General features: G+C 36.8%; 1 protein-coding gene across 3 annotated transcripts in view; it reads right to left on the reverse strand.

The window, feature by feature from the left end:
- Positions 1-5,559: 5,559 nt before the first annotated feature.
- The window catches only part of Ndst3 (N-deacetylase and N-sulfotransferase 3), a 183,239-nt gene continuing 164,145 nt past the window's right edge, over positions 5,560-24,653 (reverse strand). For all 3 annotated transcript variants that reach the window (XM_045144424.1, XM_045144423.1, XM_045144426.1), the window contains 4 exons: positions 22,645-22,815; positions 20,179-20,288; positions 10,042-10,144; positions 5,560-8,219 (listed from right to left, as the gene is read on the reverse strand). In XM_045144424.1, coding sequence (XP_045000359.1) covers positions 8,100-8,219; positions 10,042-10,144; positions 20,179-20,288; positions 22,645-22,815 — 504 coding nt within the window. In that variant the 3' untranslated portion in view covers positions 5,560-8,099. The remainder of the gene's footprint in view (positions 8,220-10,041; positions 10,145-20,178; positions 20,289-22,644; positions 22,816-24,653) is intronic.

Raw genomic sequence — 24,653 nt, forward strand, 5'->3', positions numbered from 1 at the left:
GTGATTTCTACCAGCAATGCGAACCGGACTGCAACACCCCTCTCCAATCTCTGTTGTACCCAGGGATTCTGACATAAAAATAATGCCTGGAGCTGAAAGAATGATGGGAGCTCATGAAAACTCAGTCATTTGTAGTAATAATAACTGCTGTGACCTCTTGATGTTTCAGCTGTTTGTCAGGTTAAATCTTTTGTTTGAGGGTTTGGGTCAATACCTCTTTCAATGTGTAGTCTCGTTATGTACTATGCATGTGCTATGTTTCTTCCCTAATGACCTACCTTCACTCACAGATCCTCCAGTTCCAGAATTCCAATCCTGTGTGTTTTGGATGAAGATGATGATTTGATTAAGTTTGTCTTGATCATTAGAGACTTTGTAGGGCATATCCACCAAACTGAAAAGGGTTCATTTCCATAGTCTTGTAAGTTCTCTAATTTTTACTTAGTGTCTGGTATTCTGCCCAGTGAAGGTCATATTGACCATTCATGTGGTAATAGTTAATTTCTATTATTAACTTGACCTGATAAGCCATCAAGTAACAGACATGATTCTTGGGCAGGTCAGTAAGGAGCATTTTCAGGAAGGGTTAAGTGAGCAAGGAAGACCTTCTACAGATGACACTCCTTCCAATGACAGCTTATATAAATAGATATAAAGAAATGCTCATATGTGGATTCTAGCTACAAGTGATTGGACTTCTATGTGAGTAGGAATAAAACTCAGTACAGAGGCCAGTAAGCTAGAAAGGATATATAAAGGGAATAGAAAGGGAGAGATGGGGACTTAATTGGATGGTATTGTGTGTATATATCATATATGTAGATGAACAGATTAATGGAGGTGAAAAGGCCTAATTGATGTCAGGGGGAAAAAGTGAATAAAGGAAAGGTGGAGGAAGGGCTAATCAAAATCTAAGAAGTGCCAGGGATTGGATACCTTCCAGTTAGTTGTTGGCCAGGAAGGTCACTGATACCCCCAAAACATTACAGGCCATTGCTGAGGTTCTTGGTTTTCCATCAGGAATAGATGGTAAGACTCCATTGCTAAAGACTCCACATACTTGGGTTGCAAGATCACTGTAAAACACTGCTGGAGCTGAGCTGAAAATCTCCTCCATGTAGGCCAGCTGACAGAAAACCAGAAAAAGCTATGCTGCATGCAGTTAAGTGGGAGAGAGAAATCACCAGTGGAGTTTGGCCAGCCAGGCCAATCAGTCCATGGGTGCAATAGTGGCATGTCTATTATAGGAAAACCAACTGCTCTGTAATTGGACTGGAGGCCTCCTCCATGGGAGGGGATATATCCCTGATACTGAAAACTTATAACAGGGGTAGTGATGAGCCCTAGGGGTGTAAGGTCTGTTGGTGTCTGGTTAAATGTATATACTATGCTCACCAAACTGCCCAGTAAGCACTTCTCTTAATGTTCATACCAATATATTAATGCTATTTTCACTTGGTTAGAGAAGCTTCTCTTTTCAGATGGCAGTGACCTTGGAATGAATCAGAAGGCACCATGGTGCTGAGAAGAAGTGACAGAAGAGTGCTCAGCATTAAATATCTCTATCTCATTCTCCAAGGCTCATAGTCCATTGCCAAGGAAGTGGTGGAAAGAATGTAAGAGCCAAAGGAAGAGTAGGACTACTTTTAGCAAGTTCCTCCAGACACAAAATGGCCTGGATATCCATGTCCTAGCCATGCCTGACACTACCTACACAAGACCATCATAATAGGAGGAAAAGAGGATGACATCAAAATAAAAGAGAGACTGATTGAGAGAAGGAAGGGGTATGATGGAGAGTGGAGTTTCAAAGGGGAAAGTGGGAGGGGAGGGAGGGAATTATCATGGGTTATTGTCTACAATTATGGAAGTTGCCAATTTAAAAAAAAGGCCCAGTGTGGTGGTGCATGCCTTTAATCCCAGCACTCAGGAGGCAGAGTAGGAGGATCACTGTGAGTTCAAGGCCACCCTGAGACTACCTAGTGAATTCTAGTCAGCCTGGGCTAGAGTGAGATCCTACCTTATAAAACCAAACCAAAACAAAGAAATAAGCAGAAGACAGTTTGAATAAAATTTTAATTTTTCTAGTTAATAAAACAAATCGTCTATACCCAGAATGTAATTTAAGAGCTTAAGTAGCAGAGAAACAAGAAACCTACACAAAATTTCAAAATTTCCCATCAGTGACAGATGGCATAAACCTAGAATCACACTAGAGTTCAACAGATGGGAAGTTAAAGCAGGGTCCAGTGTGCACTGCTGGAAGAAAGGAACTTTTGGGGATCTTAATCAACTTTGATACTTAGAGCAGTCCACAGCAAAGCTCTCAGGTATGTCTATCTTCCTCTACACCTTTATGTAACTCTTGTGCTTAAGATTTATATTAAAATATTTTTAGTAAATCCTAATTCAGCTTGATAATGGCTCATCCTGAGGTAGTACGGTATTAGCAAGCTTGGAGGCCATTGAGGATGCCCCCTACCCCACCATCCCATTTGATCAGTTTAGGACCCCACTTCCCCTTTTCTTAGTAAAAGGAGATGGTGGAGGAATCAGCTTGGTTGAGGGCAAGATACTTCCTCCTGGTCAAAAGGTGTGTATAACTTCAGAGTTCTACCTCTGGTCCTGAATGGAAGCCTGGCATTTAAAAATATCCAAAATAGATTATGGTCCCTTTCCTTGAGAGTTAATCCAACTAAACCTGTTGATCTCCTGGCCAAGAGACCAGCACTTACATAAAGACATACTAAGGAGATGGCGAGAATATCCATCCCTTTAATGAGATAATGTACTTAAACTTGCAGCTGTCCCTTAAAGAAGTTGCTTGCAGACCCTCACTGCTAAGCCTGCTCACTTTCCTGAGTTCTAACTCAAAAAGCATAACTTTCTCTTTTCTCCCTTCCTATCTCTTCTTTGGATCCTGGCCAAGATCCCAAGCAAGGTTGTCCTGCTCATCTCTCTGGGTTTTCTCACTGACTGAAGCCCACCCCGACTCTTATGCAGCTGCTTACAACCTTTATTGCTGAAGCTGCCTGATTTCTGGAACTTAACTCAAAAGGCATGGCATTATCGCTTCCTATTATTCATCTCTCTCTTCCCAGCAGCTGCTAAGATTCACAGCTTGCTTTTTGGCTTTTCTGTCAAACCCTAATAAAATTGTCAAGTTTCCTTCCAAGTTTGTTTCTAGATTCTTTTATTAACAAGACTAAAAACCCATGAAAAGGAACCTTAGTTCCCATCTGTCAATGGAAATACTTGGTAAGGAGAGGGTACAGGAAGAACCAGGTCACAAGCCTATCCACCCCTATCTTGTCCCTCTGTTTCTGTGTTTGCCTCCTTACCCTTTCTCCAGAGACAATAGAACAAAATATCTGTATGACATTGGACTCAATTTTAAGCACTGTGTGAGCCTGCAGGACAAACTACTCACAAATGGGGACGATGATTCATAATGGTGAGGTGGGACTTTACCATGGAGCAAAGGTGAAGTCTCATGAGGACCAGCTTTCTCCTTGAGAATACCTTGTTCAGATGACCTTGTAGAAGAACTGAGACAATGACCAAGCAAAACAAACCCTTACAAGGACTGTTAATAATGCATAGCTGGCCCAGTTCTTTCTCTGCTGAAAGAATTTTGTCTGTTCCTCCTTCCGGTGTGTCCACATTGAATAAATCTCTCCTTTTTCTCATCACTTGTGGTCTTTAATAAGCAGATTGGGTTTTGTGGCCAAACCAAGCCTCTTAGGGATGCTGGATCCTTGGCTTTCACCCTAAATACTTCCATGATAGTTGAATATTTCTTTTTTTAAAATAGGGATCAGATGTTATTTACCAAATCGAGAAAAGACAGCACAAATCTTCTTTGGTTCAACTGTATAAATTATGAGTAATGTTTAAGTTCAAGCTTTGGCATTTATTCTAGCAATATTTGAGTCAAGCATGTTTTTGGCAGTAGAATTATAGACAGCAGATATTTTCTATATTTAATTTATTCCTTCATAACCAAGAAGTTTAATATAGATAGTTTTATGTAAAAATTGTCAGATTCTTTGTGCTTTGGAAATGCTTCATATTTCATTCAGTTTAATTCAGTTTTTCTGAATTGTAAAATGTGGGGAATGGATTCTTCCCAGTAATATCTTGGAGACTGCATGTTGCTGTGAGAATTTTATTTGGAGAATTTGCTTTAGCATCTTGGAAAGGGATTCTTCAGCAAATACGATGGCTAATCTTATGTGTCAGCTTGATTGGGACACAGGATGCTGTGACAGCTGGCTAAACATTATTTCTGGGTATGGGTAAGTTTCACATTTAAACCTGTGTGTTGGCAAGCAAGGTCCAGTCCACTGAGGGTCTGAATAAAACAAAAGCGCAGAGGACAGATGAATTACCTTTGCCTAACTATTGGGCTGGAAATTGATATCCGGTTTCCTATGTGCTTAGTCTCCTGACCTTTCACCATAGGCAGCTATCTATACCATTGGCTCTATAACTCAAGTCTTTGAACCACTCCACTGTCTGGTTCCAATTGTAGTGATTTATCAGTCTCCGTATTTATAACTCTTGATGATACACTGAGAAGTTCTAGACACTCAACAACCGACCATACTTTCTTTATCCATTATCCTCAAAGGGCAAGTTCGTGGCCTGACTTTATAAAATTGAACCAGATTCTGTGTGAATAAGTGCAAAAGATTCTGAACACTTGGAGCCAACCCAGAAATAATTTCTTAAAGATTACCTGCTACAGATGACTTCCGTATCATGACTGCTAATTGTTCAGTGATGGGGCTGGGGATGTATATGCTTTGGAGGTGGATGCAGGCAGGAACAAGAAAGAAGCTATGATGTAGATGGTGATCAGGAAGAGTTGGTGATGGCAGAACAGAATCTTCCTACAGAGTGTAATTTTAACTTAAAGAATTTTAATTTGAACTGGTTCAGTGCCCCTTCATTAGTGAGCCATTGCTTGGAATGCATGTGCTAGAAGCTGCAGGGTTGACCTGTCTGGAGAACATGTCATTGTAAACCACTACCATTGATGGGTTGACTTTTAACTGGTCACTGATTAGTTCTGGAGCAGACAGAACATAAGATGAAATATTTGGAAAGGAAACTGGAAGTCAGATCCATCTACATTGGAGCAATGAATCTGCAAGGCAAGCTCATGAAGAATTCACCTAGACATGATGAATTGTGACAAGAGAAAACCTGATGTCTAGGAGAGGAACAGATTAGAGCACAGAATAGAAAGTTTGTGGCAAATGAAGATGAATGTTTCTTTCTGTAACTGTTATGTTTCTTGAGACTGTTTTCCAGATTTTTATGAGAAATTATCTAGTATCTATTAAAGCTATAAAAAAATCACAAATAATACCTAAAATTTAAGAGAAGAGAATCTTTGAAAAGTTATGGTATAATAAAAATTAATTATTTCTTCCTAAGCTTCTCATACATCTCTCCATTTTAAATTATATTACTGGTACCTATGTTTTATAACCACTTCCCCCATGCAAAACAAATACTTGCTTATTGCCTAAAAGCACCAGGCCCCAAATCTTCATTTTCATACCAGAGTTTATTGTTATACATATGAGGTACCATGCCATTATTAGAATTATATTGAAGTTTTTTCTTAAAAAGAACTCGGAGAAAAAAAATGTTTCCAGTAATTTTCATTCAATGTGAATGACAATAATATTATAGCTATAAACATTGAAATAACTACTTCTTTACTTCCTGAGGAAGCTCCATATTTTAAGCAATGAAAAAAGGGCATTCTACACAAAGCTAGTTTAAAATCATGTTATCTCTCATCCATTTATTATGTGTATTTCTGTTTCTTTCAGATTAGCTTAATCATTGGCTGGAGTTCACAGTATGAAAGGTATGCATGTCCTCTGGATTTTGTTGCTATCTCTAAGACATACTGAGTGGTTAAAAATCCTTTCAAAGGTCTGCTTTTCTATACAGGATTAAACATGTGTTTGTGAATGAGCATATTTTAGTACCATCATTTCTTTTTTTTTCTTTCATTATATAAACATGGAGTATGCTTTTACCATTTATTTTAATGGATGAACTGTTTAGTTAGCTCTGTCTACCAAGACAAAAGGATGACAGTAGTCCCTTTATTTAGAAGTCCAATATATATCATCTTAAAGCATATATGTATCAGTTTGCTTTTCCTTATTTCTTTAATTAGTGTCAATAGGTATCAACAGGAAATGACACTGTATTTAACTGTGGGGTCCCAGTCCCACTGTGTCTGAACCTCTTGAGTCAATTTCCTTAAGTTAATGGGGATACAAGTCTGTGGTAACTGTTCTAGTGTATCTGAGCAGGTACTGATGTGCTCAAATGATTCTGATGTTGCTTCTTAAAATTAGGTTCTCTTTTTGGTAACTACTTAAAAATTAATGCATTTTGTGAGCACATAAAAGCTTTTTAAAAAACTGAATTGATAGTAGTACACAAAGAAATTAATGCAATTGGAAAGATACCACAACTTGGTTTCTAATTAGTAAATAATTTAAAAAACACAGTGTTTCACATTATAATAATCAAAATAGTTAGGCTATTAGTTTTTCTTGCCTATCTTTTTTTCTAAACACACCTTATGCAAGCATAGCAGGACATGTATTTATTACATATATTTATGTGTAAAGTACATTTAAAATTCAGTAAACATTAACACAGTAAAGTAAATATGCATTATTGTGGTCCTTTATGAATGCATATTATTCATATGCTAAAATTTAAATTGTAAGTGTAAATATATTTCAAGAACCGTGTCTTACTCATTTTGTACTTCCTGCATTTGTGTTAGTAGATAATTTGTAAATTTAACAATGATCTACTATTTCTCATAGATGTGGAAGATACAAATATGCAAAATATACTCCAAAATGAGATATTATCCTGCTTATTTTTTTTCCTTATAGCAGAAGTATCATTTCAAACATTTGATTCAAAGTCATATAGAAATTGTCTTTACCATAACTCTGTATGTTATATAATTATATTTTGAACTACCTGGAAAAGTGTAATTTTCCAATAATACACATATAAGTAGCCTAAACAAATCATCTCAGAAAACTGTCAGTTTTCATTTAGTAGATTTTGTTCAGTGGATTCTATGCACACAACAGTCACTCTGTTTCTAGAGATGACACTTACTGTAGACCCCATATACACATTTCAGTACTCCTTGAGAGGACTTGAATAGGCTCACAGTGAACACAGATTTCTCAATGTTGTCTCTCTAATTCCTTATTGTGTCTTTCTCTTAGAGAATGTATCAGCACACTCACATTATTATTTATTATTTTGGTATAATCAGTACCATCCAACAGTTTTATAACATATACTTCAGTATAATAATTATGATATGATGGAAGAATTAATAATTTATATGTAAGTGTACTAGGCCATTTAAATCAAAATTACTTTTCTTTGTTGTAGTACTTGTCTTTTGCTTCCTGTTAATGGATATAAATCATATATATAACTTTCTACTCTCAGATTGAGCACAAATTCTCATTTGTAATTCTTTCTAAATATGTCAGTGGATTTCAAATTTGAAAATGTTTTCATAAATGTTATGTTTTTGGAATTTTGTGTTACATTGTGTGTTTCTTTTAGTTCTTCTGCAGGATATTTCATAGAATCAAAGAATAATAAAACACTTTACAGGCAAACAGTGGTTCCAAAATCTACAGAGACATGAGTTTAGTTATTATGCAACAGTGTAAATATTATGATGAAATGGAATAGCTTGGCATTTGTGTTTTTTTTTTTAATTGATATTGGTTGCTATTGGTTTCCCTATGAGTGCACAGTAGACTGTAATATGCTCCAGGCTCAGATATGGGTTAAGAGGAAGGCCATAGGCCTCGATGTTTATAAGAGATATTTTATTTTCTTTTCCTCCAAAAATAATCCACATGCCAGCACATGGACGGAACTTTCTTTCTTTCTTTTCTGTTGTTGTTTGAAGAGGTATATTTTTGACAGCCTTTTTGGTAGCTCTGTAAGCTTTGGAAACGGTGTGTGCTAGTCATGAAATAATAATGCTTGAGTTTTCTTTTCTCTCAGTGCTATCTCACTTTCTGCAGCTCCTGTCTCAGCCAGGATGGAAGAGGCTGGCCCAGTCTGTGCAACAGCTTAGAGAGCTCTATGTTGTGATCTCGGTAGTAGCTTGACAGAAATGCTCTGCTCTGGGTGGGGAGGGAGAGAGAGAGAGAGGGACATTTTAGTTTGTTTATTAAAGTTATTTTATATACTTTGATTATGCCAGTAAGTATCAAGTGGACCAGATAGGGATTCAAATTTATATTCAGCATGTGGACGATTTATTTAGCACACTGTCCATTACTTTTCAGTCTTGAGTGTGAAGTAGGAGGAGAGTTTAGCTCTGTGGTGGCAGTACCTGCATACTTTAGTACCTCCTACACATTTGAATTTCCAGTCCTTTGTGGAGATGCTTTGCCCAAAGCTAGACACTTCTTTTACATAAACAAGTAGGTATTACTTGTGGACTTTGTTAAGATCTACAACTGATATCTTGAAAAGCTGCGTTTTTCTTATCTACTTCTACCATATTTTCTATAACATTTCAGTATAGTCATATCAGTCATATAGCTATGTTAGACCAGAGTAAAATAAAGTACTAAGATCTACTGAAGTATTTCTAAAACATCTTGGCTTTGATCAATATATAGGGTAATAGCCTTGGTATAACCTAAAATCACTTTCTTAAAATTTTATAGAACTTCCGCTTCAATTTATTTTAATGTATAATTATTTTTCATAGTATACCAAAGGTATATTTTTATAATCAACCAAATAAAATTGGAATTATTAAAATATAGTTCTTTCATCAAGATCTCTCTTCCTCAAGTCATACATGCAGACTTCAGTTGTGAGTTTATTGACTTTTAGTCTATCAGGACTGGCATAGGAAATGGTTCTAAAGTCTTACAGGATACATAATTTCAAAAATTTTTTGTGATTTATTCTTATTTATTTATTGGGGAGCAACAGACAGAGAAACAGGCAGATAGAGAGAGAGAGAGAGAGAGAGAGAATGGGCACACCAGGGCCTCCAGCCACTGCAAATGAACTCCAGATGCATGTGCCACCTTGTGCATCTGGCTAATGTGGGTCCTGGGGAATGGAGCCTTGAACCAGGGTCCTTAGGCTTCACAGGCAAGTGCTTAACCACTAAGCCATCTCTCCAGCTCCACAATTTCAAATTAATGCATATTACTAAACATTTTTTGGCCATTTCAGGATTGCCAGTTAACATAATGTATTCAACATTGGGAGGAAAATCCTAAATATTTAAATTTTTGAGTTCTAAGAAATTATAAATCATAATCTATTTCCATTTTCATATCTAGCTTATATAGAACTAGCTAACATGACTATGAAATCAAAATCTAAATAAGTCATGCTATATGTGAAATAAGCATTAAGGTAAAAATTTAGTTTCAAACTGAAAAAATTACGGCATTAATTATTTCTCATCTCATGGCTCTAAATAGAATAGACAGTGTATCTATATCCATTTCATAAAGTCAAATATACTAATACATTAAACACTTAAGAAGTATATTAATCCCGTTATTTTATTAAACATGTTAACAGTTCAAAATTTAGCTAGTACAGTAACAACTGGCATTTTAATTCAGGCTATATTTACAGCTACTGAATGATTTGGTAGTGAAAAGAAATGAGTTTGGTTCTATATTCAATTTCTGATTTATACGTTTACTATTCCAGTTTCAGTTAACATTTTCAGAGGTAAAATTTCTATGCAGGAATTATTTTTTTTTTCTGTAGTGAGAAGTTATCTTCTTGATCATATTCAAAAGTTCTATTTTCTTTTTCTTGTGAGACAAACAATATGTAACTGGAAAACCCTAAACAGGCAAACCTAGATGCATTGAAAGGCTGAGTTTTTGTCTTAATCAGTTTTCTAAGAAAAATATTATAATTATGTATATTTATCTTATATGTTTTAACATCTATACTTACATCAGTATCCATTGGTGGGTATTTTCTTCCTTTATTCTTTCCAAGGCATTTTGTTTTACCTTCTTCCAGTAACTGACACCAAAAGCCTTTGTGAGAATCAAACCTGAAAAAAAAAAACAAAACAGAAAATCCACCAAACCTAAAAAGGTATTTTTCAAGCAGTTTATAATGTAATGCAATTATATTATAAGGCATATATAAGGTACCTTATAATATAATTGCATTACATTATATAATTACATTATACTTTATAATGTAATAATGTAATAAGATGTAATAACCAGTAACATGAATATTTCTGTTTGGATATCAATGTATAGCCAAGGAAAATAATTTTTAACTGTAATCCATTATATAAAGTCTTCAGACTTAATTCTGAATTCTCAGTCTATCTGTCATATTTGTGAATTTGCCATTTTGTTAATAGAAAAGTAATTCAGCCTAAAATCTCCTATTAATAGAAATTAATTAGGCTACCTGTTTTGAAAGAAAACATCATACATTTTAAGTTCATCTTTTCCATTATGATGTTCAGATATCACAAGAGATTCTTCTCTCATGTCTATGATTTATATAATGCACGCACCATTTGACTGAGTGTAGTGTGCGTGTAGACTGCTAGTGCACTACGGAGTTATGTGATTTTAAGCTTTCCAGCTATAGTACATTTCACTTTTTTCCAGTGCTATTTTCCTCCTTTGGTATGAGGTCCATGTTAAAGTAACAATGGCTACAAACGATATTATCTGGCCCCTTAGGGTAATAATTGTATAGTTCTTGGCTTTGTGGGAACTCATTAAACATAAGTTCAGTAAACAATGAAAAGAAAGAAATGGTTTCCTTGGACTGTGTACTTTCTCAATATTCTGGTTAAGATTCAAGTCTAGGCCTCCTGACTGCAAGCTCAGTGTCTTATCTAACACCAGGTACATTTTGCCAGCAAAGCAGCAATTGCTATGTTTAGATATAAAAGGTATAAGTAATGGAAATGATAATTCTTTCATATTTCCTTTGTTACTTAATGATTCTATCACCATATTTTCTTCTCCAATAGAAATAATTCATTTAGTATTACTTTTTCTTTGGTGTTTAATTTGTATTTGGAATGCTCATTCTAAAACATTGTTAAACATTATCCTGTGAACATTATTTAAATAAAAAGACACTTATGGGCTGGAGACATGGCTAAGCAGTTAAGATGCTTGCCTACAAAGCCAAAGGTTCTGTTCCTCAGGACCCATGTAAGGCAGATACACAAGGTGTCAATTCCTCTGGAGTTCTTTTGCAGTGGCTAGAGGCCCTGGTGTGCCCATTCTCTCTCTCCCTCTATCTCTCTTTCTCTCTCTCTCTGCCTCTTTCTTCCATCTCTCTCCTTCTCTCTCAAAAATAAATACAATTTAAAAATAAAAAATAATTAGAAACTACCTTGGAAATATAAAACAAAAAAATAAAAAATATTTAAAAGGACACTTAAATGATCATAAGTCCATAAAATATCCAAGGATAAAGATATCAAAAATAAGTGCATCATCTGGATACTGAAAACTTACTCATATAGGGGTAGGCAAGGACTTTCTCAATAGAACCCCAGTCATCTAGGAAGGAAGACCACTAATCATACTTTGGGATTTCATGAAATTAAGAGGACATTTTGAATAGGCAAAGAGGCAGCCTACAGAATGGGAGAAAAATCTTTGCATTAAAACTACTTTGAGATTCCATCTCACTCCTGTCAGAATGGAGATCACCAAGAAATCAAAAGGAACCCTTCTCCATTGTTGATAGGAATGGAAACTGCTACAGTCATTGTGACAACTTTACTTTGAATTTACAAAGTAATGCAAAGTCACTAAGACAGCTAAACATAGATTTACCATATGACCTCACTTTACTACTCTTTAGCATTATACCCTAAGGACTCTCCTCATTACTACAGAAATATTTGCTCACCCAGGTTTTTAAAAAATTTTTTTTTGTTACTTTTTATTTATTTATTTATTTGATAGTGACAGACAGAGAATGAGGCAGATAGAGAAAGAGAGGATGGGCGCGCCACGGCCTCCAGCCACTGCAAAGGAACTCTAGATGCATGCGCCCCCTTATGCATCTGGCTAACGTGGGTCCTGGGGAATTGAGCCTCAAACTGGGGTCCTTAGGCTTCACAGGCAAGCGCTTAACCCCTAAGCCATCTCTCCAGCCCTCATCCAGGTTTATTGCTACTCTAATTCACAATAGTTTGGAAATGGAGCCAGCCTAGATGCCCTTCAAATGATAAACGAATAATGAAGATGTGGTATATTTACACAATAGAACTGTATTCAGCCATAAATAAAAATGAAGTTATGAAATTTTCAGGGGAATGGATGGATCTGGAAAAGATTATACTAACCCAGGCTTAGAAAGTCAAATGCCACATGTTCTTTCTCATATGTGAATCCTAGCTTCAAATGTTCAGAGTTGTATGTGAATTGGAGGAAAAATCAGTAGCAGAGGCCAGTATGCTAGAAAGGGGTTATGAAGGAAGGAGGAGAGGAGAGCGATTAAGGGGAGGGTATAGTCTATATGTAAGTAGAGGGGCAGAATACTAGGAGTAAAGAAGCATCGGGGAAGGTAATGGAAGAGAGGAGGCTGCATCAAAATGAAAGATATAAACCATGTATATATATATGTATATGTATATATATGTGTATATATATATATACATATATAAACTATATAAACTATACAGAAACATTTCTTTGCTAGCTAATAATATATATGTTAAAAAAGAGACAGTTTGGGTGGAAGTATCCTATGCAGGTGGATAATGTTGTCCTAAAAAGCCATAGATGATTGTTAGAAAATTTAAGCGCCAGGGGTTGGATACTTTCCAGCAAGTCATTGGTCAGGATGACCCCCGGTGCCTCCAAAACGTAATAAGCTGCTAAGACTCCTGGCAGCCCACCAGAACTAGATGATAAGAACAGGGTTACTGAAGACTCCATGCTCGGGCTGCAGGTCACAGCAGGTGAAGGCAATGCTGTGGTGCAACTCCCTTGTGAATTTGAGGATACAAGCAATATTATTTCAGAGTCTTAAGAGAAAAAGCTGGACAGACAATGGAGAAAGGCCTACTGATACCTATTCTGAAAAGTAGTAACATCCCTCCTAAGAACATCCTTAGGACCCCGGATTTCTGGTAAAAGAGCAAGGAGACACCTCTTAAGTGCAAAATGGCACTGTGGTCATGACTGGGCCCTTCCTTCAAGGCTCTCAGGAAGTGAGTAGCTTCCTAGAAGTGTAATTTGCTATTTATGTCTATCCATGTGGGTACAGGAGAGGGGAGAAGTAATTGATTATTGTGCCCCCAGAGTCATCCATATAATGCTCATTAACAAAATTTTAATTAAAGAATAAAGTAATACTGGCCAAAAATGGCTGCAAAATTGTCTAGATCTAGAAATAATTGAGAGATTTGTGGGCAGATGCATGAAAATTTTCCAAGGAGAATGTCAACTTTTTAACCAGTGACATTTCTGTATTGACGAAAATGTGATTCACTGTGGATAGACACTAGATAACATTAAGAAAGATAAAGGATTTCTGAAGAGCCTGTAAATTGAAATCAAACTTCCATGTATGAGTACTGCAGAAACATTTTCAAATTAAAACATCATAATTCATGTTACTAATGTAAGGTAAGAACATTTATGAGTTAATGAGACATTTAAGTGACATAAAATTTATTAAATTTTTTGAGGAATAATATATATATATTTATATGATATTTATAACATATATATATGATATTTATAACATTTACCTGTTACAAGTGTACACTTCATAATACTTTCAATCTAGTTTCAGTACACTTCTATCATCTCAAAAAAATCACTAAAGCTATTTATCAATTATTACTATTTGCTCCAATTCTAGGCAAATATCTTTTTTTTGAGACATGGTCTTGCTATGTTGCCCTGGTAGTTTCCATAGCTCAGACTAGCCTTGAAATCATAGTGATCATCTTGCCTCAGCCTGTCAAATGATGTGATTATATGTGTGTACCACAATGCCTGGCCTCTAAACTTTTTCCTTCAATTTTACGATTTATTGGTATCTTCTTTTCCTATTATGGATATACCAAATTGTTCCACTTGCCAGTTGATGGACATTTGGTTCACTTCTTTATTTGGAATGAAAAATGCATCTGTGAGCATTTACTTACCAATTTTTTTTTTTTTTTTTAGATGTAGGGTCTCACTCTAGTCCAGGCTGAACTAGAAATCAATATGTAGTCTCAGGGTGGCCTTGAACTCATCACAATCCTCCTACCTCTGTCTCCCGAGTGCTGGGATTAAAGGCATGCACCACCATGCCTGACCTCATTTACCAGTTTTTAATGGACTTGAGATTTTATGTATATTGTGGCAGATTCCTAGGATCATAGTTGGATTACTGGAGTGTGTATGTTTAATTATTAAGAAACTACCAAACTGTTTTATAGAGTGGCCACATATATTAGCATACGAAGTTTGCAGTTTTTCCATATTATTGCCAACATTTGGAATTATCTTTGGATTTATGGATACCAGGTTTGTTTTTGGAGTATAGCCATTCTAATGGGCCCCTAGTGGTATCTGAATGTGGTTGTAATTTGCATGTTGGTGTCTAAACATTTATTTACAAAGTAATATTTAATGTGTCTGGGGATGGATTCTATTCATACTATCTGAAGCAACTTAAAATACTATTTGAAGGGTCCATTTTTTTAAAGTCATTATTACTTTTTTCTCCTTCCTCCCTCCCTCCCTCCCTCCCTCCCTCCCTCCCTCCCTTCCTTCCTTTCTTCCTTCCTTCCTTTTTCCTTCCTTCCTTCTTTCCTTCCTTCTCTCTCTCTCTCTCTCTCTCTCTCTCTCTCTCTCTCTCTCCCTCTCCTCTCTCTCTTTCTTTCTTTGTTTTTCAAGGTAGGGGCTTGCTATAGCCCAGGCTGACCTGGAATTCACTATGTAGTCTCAGGGTGGTCTCGAACTCATGGTTATCCTCTTACCTCTCCCTCCTGAGTGCTGGGATTAAAGGCATGCACCATCATGCCTAGCTCTTCCCCCCCCCATGTCTAATGTCTAGAAGTTTATTTTACGGAAATTGAGATGAAAACCAAGATATATACAAAATATTTATTTATTTAAGAGAGAAGGTGGGGAGCAGAATGGACACACCATGGCCTCCAGCCACTGCCAGTGCACTCCAGATACATGTACTGCCTCTTGCATATGTGACTAATGTGGGTCCTGGGAAATCAAACCTGGGTCCTTTGGCTTTGCAGGTAAGTGCTTTAACCTCAAAGCCATCCCTTCAGCTCTATGTGCAAAAAAATCTTAACACAGTAAGATAAAAATGGAGCAATTTTGTTACCATAAGTTAATTTTTTCAGAATAAGGAGCTTTATTATGCCATTTCCATATATGCATACACTATACTTTGTTCTTTTTGAGGTAGGGTCTCACTCTAGTCCTGGCAGACTTGAAATTTTCTCTGTAGTCCCAGGCTGGTCTTGAACTCATGATGACCTTCCTATCTCAGCCTTCCAAATTCTGGGATTAAAGATTGCACCACCACAGTTGGCTAAAGTCAGTATTTCTTATTGATGCACTATTCATTAGGAAAGAGGTACAATATTACTATTCTCTGATTTTAATATCTTGTGTCAATGGGAAGAACTTAACAGACTGGCAATGTAAGTTTCAGTGGTTAATTAATTGAGTTTCAATTCTACATTCCCAATTTGCTTGCTGGGTAACTTTTAGGTTAATTTTTCTGTGCTTTAGTTTTTTCTTCTGAAAAGTAAAACAGTGTCTATGACAGTGACTTTTTATTTTTATTTTTTTGGTTTTTCGAGGTAGGGTCTCACTCTAGCCCAGGCTGACCTGGAATTCACTATGGAGTCTCAGGGTGGCCTCGAACTCACGGCAATCCTCCTACCTCTGCCTCCCGAGTGCTGGGATTAAAGGTGTGCACCACCATGCCTGGCAACAGTGACTTTTTAAAAACTTTATTTATTTATATATTTGTTTGAGAGAGAATGAGAAAGAGAAACAGCCAGCTAGAGAGAGAGGGGGTGGGGGAGAGAGAGAGAGAGAGAGAGAGAGAGAGAGAGAGAGAGAGAGAGAGAGAGAGAGAGAGAGAGAATGGGTGGGCCAGGGCCTCTAGCCCCTGTAAATAAACTCTATATGCATGCAGCACCTTGTGCATCTGGCTTATGTGGTCCTAGGGAATTGAACTGGGATCCTCTGGCTTTGCAGGCAATCTCTCCAATCATACATAGTGATTTTTTTTTCCCTGAGGATAATATGTCTGTGTATATGTATGTGTATATACATACACTGAAAAATACTTATTCTGTATATTTATTTTGAAATTACATTCACTTTAAATTCATTATAATAAAGTTAACTTTTTGTTTTCTTGTAGATAGGCAGCAAAAGCAAAGCAAAAGAACTTTGTTATTTTAACTACATTTTCCTGCTACTAAAATGTTTAAATATGGCAGACTTTATGTGTATTCATTCGTAGGGAGTTGGAAAAGAAGTATTACTAATATATTTGTTTGTAATGGTAGTAATGCTAGAAACAGTTAAGGTTTTCCGAATTTTGAAGAGAGTTCAAAATTTCTATGCAGCCAAGCTAAGCCTTGCTGATAAAACCAAATAAAATAAAACAAAATAACACCTTTGCAAACTATGTCCAACTCTTGGCCTTCAAATTCTCAGTGTTCAGTAATTGATAGGTTCAAAGTAAATTTATATTAAAATTTAACATCTTCTAGTTTCATTAATCATATCAACTATATTAATTGAAGTTGACTGAGAAAAGACAAGCCAAGGTTAGGGATTTAGCCTTTGGAGTGGGAAGACTTCTGCTATGGTCACTTACAGATGTTAACTGTGAATGGATATATTCCTGCAAAATTAAATGTCTATAATTTTTAGTTTGGCTTATTATGAAAAAGCACAGTTTATATCAAGCATGCATTTTCTTCCTTTCCCTGAAATGATTAGTCACTTTCCATGAACTATATCACATAACATGAAACTAAAGTAGCAGTATCATAGTAATCCTATCCAAAATTTAAGATTAAGATTATGTTGAACTAGAGGTATAAAATGGCAATTTAATAAGAACATTCCAATCTACATTGATTTAGGCTTATGCTGCTTATTTCAAACCACAATCATACTCACTCAAATCACAGATTTTTAAAACATTCATTGATATTCAAAATCCATAAAGACAGCATTAAGGCCTTTTAAAATGTCTAAATTATCTGATGACTTTGTATAAAATTTGGAATTGGACCGTTTCCTCAGCCATTTGGAAAGGAATAAACAATACTGAAATAGAGGATGCTTTGCCTTTTTTGAAAATATTTTTCATATTAGAATTATCTATATTGAAAATAATCAGTTGAAAGACCTCAGAGTATTCCTGCTTGCCAAGATTATGTAGTATAACCTTGGTGTAGACCTCCTTTTCTTTATTTTCTGTATATTGCATAAGGCATCAAACTGATGTAGCTGGTTGAAATTCACATTGGTTTATAGTTTAGTCCATCTATAGAGGACATTAACTGAAAAAGAAAAAATAACCTGTTTTTATGTACCAAAGAGGTAATCTTAATCCTTGTTAGCAGGAAAATAATTAGCCATACCAAAGCATGCAAAGTCTATCTTGGCACATGAGTACATGGAACTTTTCAAATTACCTTTTTATTCAGTCATATTCAGTGTTTCCAGAGCACCACAGAAACAACGCTCATCTCAGAGCTACTCTAATAAAAATAACTAAGTTATGAGGACAGATTCAGATAAACAACTGTAAAGGGCATGGGTAAAGAAAGAACATTTTAAACCTAAGGCAATGAAATGAAATTTTCAAATACTCTACAAAAAGTGCACTGCTGGATTTTACAAGGTGTGTCAGGCCAACTGATGACCAACAAGAAAATCTGAAAAGCAGGATGGAAGTGCATTATTTCTATCAGCAGGGAGACAGCTTGGCTAGCTCTGCTGGACCAGAAATGGTGGTTTTATAGACTAAACCTATCTTATTCTGCTACTTTACCACTGAGCCTCCAACCAGGTAGGAGAATCATAATTTCAGCTAGATCTGTCCCAGGTGCAAAGTTCTTTGTATATAGTACTTTGCTTTGATATAGTTCTTTCAAGTTTACATTGCCTTTTCTCAGCAGTGGGGATGAATGAAAAGCTTGCTGCTGAGCAGGACACAGAGGGGACAAACACCCAGCACGCAGGTCAAAGGCCATTCTATAAGAAAAAGAGATTATGTCTTTATGGCATACTCCACTTCTTTTTTATCCCTGAAATACAATACTTAGCCAGATACTCTATAAAAAGACACAAAGGTACGCCAACTTGAAATAGGAAATTGTTTAGAAAATAAAGGCTTTCTTTTCTAAGAGATACTTAAAGAATATAAGGAAGAAAGCAGGCTTGAATTTCTAGCTGCAAACCCAAATTACTCAGCTTTCTTTAAGTTTAAGTTGAATGTTAAATACTTAAAGCTGGTGTCTGTTAATGCTTGAACTATGCACTACAGAAGTGGCAGGACTAGAAGGGCAGCAAATAGGGCCAGCAGGTAAACTGTAACAGCAAAATGAAGTTCCTCCTTCTGCTTTGTCCTCTGAGCCCAAATGTCTGATATGTCTCTCCACATGAGGTGTACAATATGTTTGTACTTACAAGTACAAGTAGTATTTGAGGTTTTGCTACCAATTCTTTACTGTGAAGAGTGCTAAAAGGAGAAAGAAATGTCGTACTTTCTAAATTGACATGGGATGAAGGAAAAAGGAATCCCTGTTGATTTGTGGAAGTGAGTTTCATATTAAAAGCATAATAACTGGTCTGGAGAGATGGCTTAGTGGTGAAGGCATTTGCTTGGGAAGCCAAAGACCCAGGTTCAATTTTCCGGGACCCACATAAGCCAGATGCACAAGGTGGGGCATACTTCTGGAGTTCATTTGCAGTGGCTGAAGTCCCTGGTATGTGCATCCTCTCTCTCTTTTTCTCTCTATCTGCCTCTTTCTCTCTATTAAGTAAGTAAAAGTTAAAGTAAAACCAATTGTTAAAAAGCATAATAGAAAAATACATGCATGGTTCTTTTCAGATTCTGTAAGTCCTCAAGCTAATATATGTACACACACACACACACACACACACACACACACACACACACACACACACATAAAACTCAGGTCTACAGAAGTGTAACTCAGGGTCTCTGCTGAGGTGGCTGGTGCTTTAGTCATGTGGAGTAAGGGTAAGCATGGCTTTCATTGATCTTATTACTAGCCATCATAAATGGACAGTGTATGATGGAAGTCTTACTGGGAAATATGGACGAGGGCTAGGGTGAGGTAAGAAAGGTATCTAGAGTTTTGTGAGGCATTCATACACACACTGTATGGAGAACTGGAAGTACTTTCTTAAAAATTCAGTGTCTTTCTTGTCACTTTCTAGCTTTATCTCTTACTGAGTAAAATATGAAAAAGCATTGGAAGCTAGCAAAAACCAAACCAAAACCAAATTAACAATGCCCCAACAAAAAAAATCCCAAACCAGTGTTGAAGCCAAATGATAGAGAGGAGGACAAAGAAGTCAGAAGTGGAAAGATGCTGAGGAGATTAGTAGTAGTAAACCACTCTGTCTACTCAAGTCACCCATTGGGCCATTTATTGTTAAATTGTTTCTAAAGATCACAAAAAGAACAGTTTTCATCACCTCTTCATACTTCCAATTATCATACTTCCAAGAGGTCCAAATATTGCCTGTTAGGTAAGCTTTGCTCTTACTCTAAGTAGCATCTTTTAAGGCAAGTTGCTGGTTTAAAAAGGCTCACCACTAGTTAGTTCCTTCACTTTCCTTCCTGGAGAAATATTGACCTTGTTAGGGATCAAGAGGGTCTAGGATATTTCTTTGTCATACCATTTAAATATATTTTTTTTCTCAGTTTACTAGTGCCAATTTTAAAAATATTCAGTACACAAAGGACAGCTAATCAGTCAGCTTTCTCTTCAGACTACAGTTTGGTTAGAAATCACTTCTCTGGTGAACCATCAAGAAACTAATTATGATATAAACTTACGTTAAAGCTTCAGAGTAATTAAAATGGGGTGATACGCCTAGAAACTTCTGGACTTCATCCATCACTGTTGCAGGGTCCGTTCTTAGCTGCTGCCCATCAATAATTAGCAACTAAACACCAAAGAAGTAACAATAAAAAAGACACACATGTTGAATAACACGTAAACTATATAATGAAAAGTTTTTGTTCCCTGAACTTATTCAGATGGTGACTTGTGGGAGCCATGCATTGCTAGGTACAATCAGGCCATCCTCATTAACTACTTGGAACAAGAAATAAATCATGCTCATTAAGCATACCCCTGTTGTTATCTGAGCAGTAGGGAAACTATGAAAATAGAAATATTAGTTGTGCCCACCAACGGTGCTTGGTAGTGTAACCACAAAGTCCCAAATGTAAACCAAGTTTAAAAAATGAACAAAACAATGATTCCAGTATCCAAGTTGAGAAGGATGACTGTAGCACAGAAGAAAGATAACAAAGCTGGGCATGAAGGCCCTGTCTGTGAGCCCAGCATTTCGGGAACTAAGACAGGATTGTGTGTTTGAGGCCAGCCTGAGCTACAGTGTGAAACCCTTTCTCAAAACCACCCACCCAACCAAACAATAAGTTCTCCTCACACACACTGAAAAAGAAAAGAAAGTATGGGGAAGAATTTTTCATTCTAGTGAATGTTGAGGGTAGAAGCAGAGCAAAGCAAAAACGACAGTAGACAATGCTGGAGGCCACAGACCCTGTCACAGACCCTTTGTGAAATCCTCTTTTCATATATTTTCACTTAGCCTATATCATGGCAGGGATGAGAAACACAAGGCATGAAGGTAAAAGGTTTTACCGGGTCAAAACTGGTATGGAAGTTTTTTTTTTTTTAAGTATATTTATTTATTTGCAAAGAGGGGGAGAGGGAGAGACAGTGAGTGAGCATATGAACATGCCAGGGATTTCAGCCACTGCATGCAGACTCCAGACGCATGGGCCACTTTGTGCATGGCTTTACATGGGTACTGGGAAATGCAAGCCAGGCCGTCAGGCTTTGCAAAGAAGCACCTTAACTCCTGAGCCATTTCTCCAGCCCTAGAAGGTTTTCTTTTGCATGTATATGTGGTGTGTCCATGTATGTGTGTATATCCATGTGTGTATGGAGACCAGAGGATGATGTCAGGTAATTTCTTTTGTTGCTCTCCACTATGTTTTATTGAGATGGGCTCTCTCACTTGAGGACAGAGCTCACCAATTATGCAAGAGAAGCAAGCCAGGAAACGCTGAGGATTCTCCTGCCTTCCCAGTGCCAGGTTCACTGATGTAAGCCATCATGTCCAGCTTTTACATGAGTGTTGGGGATCTGAATTCAGGTCCTCATACATGCACAGCAAGCACTTTTTCCAATGAGTCACCATGCCATCCCCTGATATAGACGTTTTAGTATAGAGTAGGTACTGTGGACAGTGATATAGTAGGGAAATTTTGAAAGGGGGAAAGACAAGGAGGGTCGGAGAGAAGGAGAGAGGAAAGGGGTGAGAGAGAATATAAATGAATCACAACTCCAAGAGGGAATGGTGTCCTTTTATAGCAATTAGAAGAATGTACCTCCTAGAAACTTGTGGAGAATGCTATTTGAATAGAGTTCAAGAAGGCAGCTCACTCTCTTGAGGCAGTAAATCATACTATAATGCCACAGTTCCTTCTCAAGACTGATCATTTGGGGTGAGATGGTAAGAGCTAGGCTCTGTCTATATAAGGTATCAAAGGTAAGGTATCAAAGGTCACTGGGGTCAGGATCTAAGCAATTAGGGTTTATCTACGACACAGTGGGGATTTTTTTTTTTTTTTTTGGCCCTTTTGTCTCTAGCCTAGAGTAGCACTGTTCAGTAGATCTTCCTGTGATGCTTAGCATGGACTAAGTGCTATGCCTAACACATAGCTACTAGGGTTTTTAATGTGGCTAATGCAAGTGAAGAGCTGAATTTTTAATCTTATTTATTATAATATAAATTTAATTGGCCTTATATGATCCCTGCTATTGTATTGGACATGATGGTGTTAGACACACAGCACCTATGGCTTCTGGGTTCACTGGGTTGCTTATGCAATCCCGTGTAGAGGTTGATTTTGTAATCTATGTCAATGATGCCATGCAGAAGAAAGAGGGAAAGAAGCTGAGAGACACACAGGACTAACAAATTCAGTATGAAGTTTAAGTAGGAATATGACTCTGTATTCAATAACACACTTGCCTGGTGAAGGGCCCCTTTTCAAATAAGAATCAGAGATCTGGCCTTCTGAAATGCCTTACAACCAGGGCTGTCATGTGTTAGAAAACCTAGCAGGGAAAATTATCCTAAAAAGCCCTTGGAAAATTAAACCATTGTTTCTACCTCTGCCTGTTTTTCTTTGCTATAGTCTACCGAGTAAAAATTTCCTTCATCCTTGAGGCAAAACCATCAATTTAATGAGATTATTTCATACCTGAAAGGGGGGGAAATACACAAGCCATCTCTCAATGTGGATGGCATACCACCCAGGGACCAGGCATCTCTTCTGCAAGGTTCTAAGTTCCCAGGGTGCACGGGGCCCAGCAGAGATCACTTCGTAGAAACTAAACTTGAGAGCTGCAGGGTCTTCATGTGATCGCTGATGCTATGAGAAGAAGGTGGATAATTAAACTAACTTGAACCACAGGCATAAATAATTAAAAACAAACTTTGGGACAAGTCTCAAAGCTAAGAGGAGTGTCTCACTACTGGAGAGTTATTTGTTTTGAAATTAATAAAGGATGGAACTCTGCTTGGAGCATAAAAATTGAAAGTTAAGACACTAGTAAGTATATTTTCTAGAGCTTATTTTCTGAGAACCAACTTGGTGTAGACTCAATCATTATTGATAGGATTTTTTTTTTTTTTTTTACCAACTTTACTGAGTTGCTTCCTTGGAGTACATACTTTATTCTGAAAGCAAACTTTTATAAGCTACATTAATGCCTTCTTTCCAGCCCATAAGCAAGCCATTTATCTTGCTCAGCGAATATCCATAATACACAAGTACTCTGCTAGATCTGGTAAATAGTTTTGCTCTACCCAGTCATGTAGTTTTAGATTAGAAAAGCTCTATTGGCTATTGTAAATGGACAAACTACGGAAACTCTGGCATGTACATTATGGGAAACCCACAGCTTTTATCATGTATTACCTAGTGTCTAAAAGCCAACATTATTTTATCTAATGGTAACCTTTGTGGTGAATCAGAATCATTTATTGTGCAGAAATTGCAGAAAGCATCAATCCAAATACTAAAGTGTTTCATAATGGCTCAGTCTCTAGCCCATGGGTTTGAGAAAATCACCCTTTTCCTTAAATTGACCAATAACTATTCAGGCTTAGTGGTAAGTTTCTGAATGCCCACTACATCCAGTTGAATAGCAAATTTACTGCAATTGGGATTCAAATTGCTGTGCTACAAACTCCAGCAGACTTTGTTAAGGCCTGCATTTTGCCATTGTGGTGTGATTTATTTGCAATGTTTAGGTTGTTTTGTTAGTTTGCAGCCTTGAAACTTTTTTCTATGAATTCCCAATTTTCAGGGGCTTAGTCGTTGCCAAGTTCCAATTTTCTTCTTTCTTTTTGAGTCAATTAAGGCTTATTTCTCTTTTCTCCAGATACTGTGTAGAAAAGGGAAATGACATAAAATCAAATCTGTCAACTTGCAATTTAATGTATATTTTGATTGAAAGATGGCTATGGGCTTGGCATGAAGGGCTGGTGTGGAGTTGTGGATCTCTGTGATCATGGCTTCCCACTACCTCATGCAGATCTAAATTCTATCTGCTTTGGTGACCCTTCCCTTCTCTGTCCTGACATTGTACTCTTCCTCCTGTGAACCTGGAATAACTGCTTTGTTAAATAAAGAAAGGATCTGGTGCTTTGGAACTTTATTCTATAATATAATTATCAGGAAGTTAGCCATTTGAAATTAAAGCAGTAAGAGTGGAACATTCCTGTAGGGTTTGAGCTGTGAGGGTCACTTAGAACACAGAAAATCGTCCTCAAATCTAATTAACCTGCAGAGTCTCCCCTAAGGAGATTTTATAGATACAGCTTTTCATTCATCTTAGCTTCATAGTTTTCAATGAAATGGAACCTTAGCCTCCTTTTCTGCCCTGGCCTGTTCATAATACTATTCTACATAGCTCCATTTGCACCTATCAGAATACTTCTAAATTTTTAGTTCAGTCTTCCTCTTTGAAAATCCTTCTCTTAATAGAATGCCCAATGGTTGTTCTGATGCCCTGGTTTCTCTGCTGTAACCAGTTGAATCTAACTTGTCTTTATTTCTCAATGAGTATATTTGTTTGTCCATCCTTATGCTTTTCTAGATTATATAATTGTTTCTATATATTACTTCTTTACTTAAACCATAAGAAGTCTCAAAAGCTACATCCACACTTGTTAACTGAAACCACTTTTAAAACAGCACCTTGC

Source organism: Jaculus jaculus, chromosome 2 (assembly GCF_020740685.1).
Source record: "Jaculus jaculus isolate mJacJac1 chromosome 2, mJacJac1.mat.Y.cur, whole genome shotgun sequence".
Classification (NCBI taxonomy): Eukaryota; Metazoa; Chordata; class Mammalia; order Rodentia; family Dipodidae; genus Jaculus; species Jaculus jaculus.